The 6,000-nt window shown below is 43.7% G+C and overlaps 2 protein-coding genes across 2 annotated transcripts in view; both read right to left on the reverse strand.

Annotated features, from left to right (window-relative positions):
• LOC114867074 (tripartite motif-containing protein 16-like) overlaps positions 1-2,226 on the reverse strand; it is a 60,112-nt gene extending 57,886 nt beyond the window's left edge. The window contains exon 1 of the mRNA XM_055513212.1: positions 1,907-2,226. The gene's annotated coding sequence lies outside the window, so the exon portion shown is untranslated. The remainder of the gene's footprint in view (positions 1-1,906) is intronic.
• Positions 2,227-2,599: 373 nt separating this feature from the next.
• Positions 2,600-5,146, reverse strand: LOC114867318 (tripartite motif-containing protein 16-like). The gene has a single exon (XM_029169913.2). It carries the CDS (start codon positions 5,113-5,115, stop codon positions 3,451-3,453), a length of 1,665 nt encoding a protein of 554 aa, XP_029025746.1. The 5' UTR covers positions 5,116-5,146; the 3' UTR covers positions 2,600-3,450.
• Between the last annotated feature and the right edge of the window lie 854 nt (positions 5,147-6,000).

The raw sequence follows: 6,000 nt of genomic DNA on the forward strand, positions 1-6,000 counted from the left end.
AAACAAATAAAAAACAGAACAGAAAAACATCCTAGAGTAAAAATACTAGAGTTAAAATCAATAAAATCATCAACTCATACTGGGTTAAAAGCCAGAGCAAAGAATCAGTAACCACACAATACAGAAGCAAAGGAGGACTGAACATTATTAAGATCTACACAAAACGTTCCATCTTCTAGGTATGACCTAAACCAATGCAGAGCAGTGCCACGTATGCCTACCAGTTGCTCTAGTCGGGAGGTCAAGATGTTGTGATCCAGAGTACCAAAGGCAGCGATTAGATGCAGCAGCACCAAAACCACAGTCTCCAGAGTCCGTAGCAAGGAGGATGTCATTAAAGAACCTCAGCAGAGCCAACTCAGTGCTGTGTAGTGCTTTAAAACTAGACTGGAAAACCTTCAGGATTCCATTTACATCTAGGAAGTCTATCAATTGAACATATACAATTTTTGAAAATGGGCCTAAAATTGGACAGCTCAAAGGGGGATCCAATAGGCTTCTCAATCAGTAGCTGCACTGTAGCATGTTTACAGTTTTTAGGAAACACACCAGACGAAAGACTGCTGTTTATAACAGCAAGAACACAGGGACCCAGATTAGTAATAACCTCTTTAAAAAGACAAGGTGGAACTACATCAGAGGGGGAAGCTGAAGGGTTCAGGTGTTCTCATAAAAAGGACAAAGTTACCAGCTTGAACTGGTGAAAGATTACAGGGGAAAGCACAACAACAGAAAGGTCAAATGTACGTGGCGAGATCAAGACCTCGATGTTGTTCACTTCGTCCACAAAAAAACTAAGATTTCACAAACCTCCACTAAAGGCTGGACACAAGCAGAAATATTGCATTAAGAGCTGCATCTATGGCGCTAAAAAGAAACATGGGGCTTGGGAGAGTTTGACTGGATCACATTTGACAGGTATTCCTTTTTTGACTCTTTTACACTAAGTCCTTTAACATCTGTAATGACACCTGTAGCTTGTCCTATGTCCACTTACATACAACTTTTCTGCGCTCTTGTCTAGCAGCACGAGTTATGTTGTTCAGCCACAACTCAGCTTTAAATTTAGGTTCCCTGGATTTAAGTGGAGCCACTGCACCCAGTAATGTCAGGCAGGTGCAGTGAAGCCAGAAGCTGAGCTTATCTGTATTAGTACGTGTGGACTGTGAAATTACATTAGTTTGATAAAAAAGAGCAGAGAACTGAGCTGCAGTGGAAGGATTGATAATATGGACGCGTCGAGCTGGGGCTCGAGGCTTACAGGTGTCACAGGGCAGAGCGATGTCAAATAAGACAGGAATATAATCTGAAAACACAGCATCACATATCGTCAAATTAGACACAAACAGTCCATATGTCAACACCAGATCAAGTGTGTGTCCCCGTTCATGCGTTGGTCTCAACACGTGCTGAGTAAAGTTAAAAGAATAAATAAGACTTAAAAAAATCATTAACCATTATATGGTCTGGACAACACACATGTACATTAAAATTCCCAAACAATAAGAGCTCTGTCATATTAAGAAAGGATTTCAGCCAACAGTTCAGAAAATTCATTTAAAAAGTCCTTGCTGTATTTAGATAAACCGCTGCACACAGCACTACACACAAACAATTCCAGTTCAAAACTGGAGAAGAAAACCAGCAGAGACGGAGGTTGCTATTCTGTACCGGATCTGACTCGGATCTTTAACTGTCGATCAGTAAAGTGAACGAATCATTTAGAGTCAGTCGTTCCTTTCGTTCATTTACAGCAGGGGGCACTGTAGCTCTTTTGTGGGAGTTGTAAAATTGACCGCGGTTCTCAAACACTATATAATGTACTGAAGACAACATTTATGCAACAATTATAATCACAAAATCCCACAAGCAATTCAAGCTAGGTAAAAACCTAGCAAATACGCACCACATTAACGTGACTTATGTCCTGCATCTTCCCTGCCATTGTTGGCGGCTCCACTGTCACGTGACGAGAGAACGAACGAACGTTCCATATGAACGAGTCCCAAAAGAACTGTAGTACTTTGTGCTCGCCACAGAGCCTGAGATGTGAACGATCAACGAGAACGATGAACTAACCGCGCAGCCTTTTATACAGTAACGTGCGGTCAGGGGAGGCGGGGCCTCCCCTCGCCTGACGAAATACCATAATATGAATACATAACATAAAATAGAAATCAATATCTGCCCACTGATCTGTGTTATAAATGTGTTTCCTCTACATTTTCTAAAGTTTCTTAACATTTACACAAGTAAATCGCTGAATATGCGCATTTCCGGCCCTAAATTTGGGGAGAAATAAGAGAAGAGGCATCAATGAGCCCAGCCTCAGCCCAGGGCTTCAGCTCCCATTCTCCAGCCGTCATTACATGGGTTACTACGTGGAGCGATTGCTTTGTTTCACAGCTTGTCACCAACAAAATTCAGATTTTTTCTTTACCGTCACTTTCTACAAGTTCATTAATGCGTTTATCGATGTGTGTTTTACATAATTACTTTATTGATCGCGCAAAAACGGGCAAAGAAAACTCGAAATGAGGCAAGACAAGAAATAGCCTCTACGGAAGCCGACAGGTGTTTGGCTGCTACTGTCACGCGCTTCTGTTTTTTTTTGTCAGACGCTTTTTCGCGACAGTGACGTTGGCGCTGCTCCAGTGAGTTAGCAAACGAACTCAGTTATCTTATTTCCCATCTCTCAAGATGGAGGAGAATTATACAAGTCAAAGCTGGACTTTCAGTCAAAAACAAAACTCATAATCGATGGAAGACCAACGCCGGAGCTTAAAGGTTTGCTTCGAACTACAGGACAGAGGACGAGTCGCTCCTTTTAAACGGACTGGTGCACCTGAAAAGACTGGCTGTGCTGCCACAAACCGACTGTACTGTGTTCAACCTGTGAGAACGTCTGGACTAACGGGATATTGTGTCATGAAAAACATTAGCGTCCACAATGAAAAGGTAAAGAAAAACAACAGAATTACAGAGCTTTTTGTGGAGAAGGACGAAATTTCCACCACACCTGTTTTACTCTGGGTCATGTTACACCTTACGACAAACATTACTGAAGAACAATAAGAAACATTACAAAGCATTTCAAGCATTTTTTTCTGAGCTCAAATTCAAGTTCACAATGTCTAACTTTTATGACATGATCTATTGATGATTGATTGGTTGGGGAGAAGCGTTGCTATAGTTACATTAAAGGTTCTGTGACGTCCATGTAACATCTGCTCCATGTCTTCATGACACGTTTCCACAGTCAAAGTCCAATGTATCACTGAACAGAGCAGTGACATAACAATAAAAGTTCTTCATTGATCATCGTTACTAGTCAGTGCAGAGTGGGAAACTCTAGAAACTAGAAACTTTAGGTTTTAAAAATAACAAATCAAACAACAACTGTAGCGGCTGTGACTGATTCAGCCTTCAGGTCTCATTGATGCTGCTCCTCTACTTGAGTTCACACAGTTCAACAGACTTGTCATACCCATAAACACTGAGACCAGCGTAGAGAGGCTCAGTGAACGTGGTCTGGACTCTGTGGAGGAGAGTCATGGTGTCAAAGACGTCAAAGACAGTCCCTGCACTGTGATCCAGAAACACTCCTATTCTGAAGGAGGGGAGGTCTGAGGTGAACAGAACATTTCCGTTGTGCATGATTTTTAAATACGTTGGAGTAAGCAGTAATGCCCAAGATCTGTCGTTGTTTCCAAAAGCACTTTCACTTTGTGTTCTGCTAATGGTCTTGTATGTAACAGCCACTGTAGCTCTGGACAAGTCCTGATCCATCTGAACCTCCCAGTAACGACGTCCTGTCAGGTTCTCTCCTCCCAGGACCTGCTGCTTTTCAATAAATCTGTCTGGGAGATAAGGATAAACCAGCTTTGGTTGCATCACTGTTGCTCTTCTGCTTCCTTCAGATAACATCAGCCAATTGTGTGCCGTGTTTTGATCCAGCGTCATTTGTTGTGAGTACTGGAGGAATTCAGACCGGGTCCTGGGTTCGGCTCGTGGCTTTAAAGCTTCCTGTTCAACCTCCAGCAGTGAGACTTTGGTCCATTCCTCATTGAGGACGTCCTGTAGTTTATCTGTGGCTGCTGCCACAGCTGCTAACACGTGGTCAAAGTAGCTCACAGACTGGATGCTGATGCTGTGTGGGTCAGTGGAGTCCATGGGATTCAGCAGCACAGGGCAGTGGTGCAGGAACTGGATGGGGTCATGTGTTTGTGAGAGCTGCTGCAGCTCAGCTTCTCTGCTCTTCATCTCAGCGAGCTCCTCTTCCAGCTCCTTTTGAGATTCTTTCAGTCTGTTCACCAGACTTGTCCGCTGGGACCTGATCTGCTGCTTCACATCTGAGCATCTGTCCTGAACTAGTTGGATCAGACGTGTGAAGATCTTCTCAGTGCTGCGTTCTGCTTCATCAGCGGATTGATTGATGGTCTCCACCTCCTGCTGCAGCTTCTTGATGTCTCCTTCTCTGTCCTTGATCTTCTGCTGAATTGTTTGCTGGTTCTTGCTGAGCTCCTTCTGCTTCTCAGCTACTTCAGCTGCAGCTAAGACGGTGTCGTGGCCTTTATGTTCATCCATGGAGCAGAGGTAACAGATACACTGCTGATCATTGCGGCAGAAAACCTTCATTACCTCGTTGTGACGTGTACAAATGTTCTCCTGAAGCTTCTCACACGGGTCGACCAGCTGGTGCTTCTCAAAGGCTGGAGACTCATAGTGAGGCTGGAGGTGTTGGTCACAGTACGACACCAGACACTGGAGACAGGACTTGGTGGCTTTCAGCTTCCTACCAGTGCAGGAATCACAGGCCACGTCTTGATGTGTGGCATAGCAGAGAGCAGCTGGAGCAGCCTGGAGTCCAGTCCTCTTCAGATCCTCCACTAAATCTGCCAACAGGGTGTTTTTCACCAGAGCAGGTCTCGGTGTAAACGTCTGTCTGCACTGAGGACAGCTGTTTCTTTTGTGACCCTCTGCGTCCCAGTAGGTTCTGATACAGCTGAAACGGTAACTGTGTCCACAGGGAATAGTGACTGGATCCTTTAATAGATCCAGACAAACTGAGCAGCATAGTTGGTCCTGATCCACTTGAATTCCTTGTTGAGCCATTTCACCTTTCAAACCCAAAAAGTAAATTGTAATTCAGTGTCAGCTCTTTATACACACAAAAAACTCTTTTACTTTCACTTCTATTTCCTGTTAATCTTGAGGCTGTAACAGGATTGGCTGCTTTGGGTTCCAGGACAACCAGAACAAACCTGGACATGACTGAGCAAAGAGTCAAATTATGACACCATTGTAATGGGGAAAAAATTGAGCCTTTGTACTTTTCTTATCCAACACAGTCATCATGTACTCTGTGACTGGTTAGGTTCAACACTGAACATCCGTACACAGACAACTAATCTCTTCTGTGCTGTCATACATCAAGTTTAGACATCTGACATTCTGTTTGACTGACTGATAGTTTGTGATCTGTCTCTATCTTTTACACCCTGGCTTGCTCCTATCTGACTCCTCACCAGACCCATGGCTGTTAACTCAGTGCATCTTGTCTTTGAAGCTTACTGTTGCTTTCTCTCTGATAACAAGATGCCGGTGATGCAGGTGTGAGAATGTAAACATTCGATTTAGATTCAAGTAGATTTAGGTGAATCATTATGAAAAAATATAATACCAAGCATGAAAAGTTACTAATGTAACTCTAAATACAGTAGAGCCCATGAAGCAGCCATGCTTCAGGTAGAGTGGACTTTCAGCCCCAAAGAAAGATGAATCCCCTTGCACCTATAAGCCAGAGTTTTAGCCTCCACAATCCAGTGGGACATCCTTTGGCGAGATAACGGCTTACCCTGATGAAGAGCCACTCACGAAATAAACAGCTGGTGAGACTTTCTAAAACCAGTCATTCTTTCCACGTAGGTGTGGAGAGCCCTGACCGGCTATAAGGTGTTAAGCTGCTGGTCTCCCTCCAAGTGGAATGGGGGTGAGTGG

This window comes from Betta splendens, chromosome 12 (assembly GCF_900634795.4).
Source record: "Betta splendens chromosome 12, fBetSpl5.4, whole genome shotgun sequence".
Lineage (NCBI taxonomy): Eukaryota > Metazoa > Chordata > Actinopteri > Anabantiformes > Osphronemidae > Betta > Betta splendens.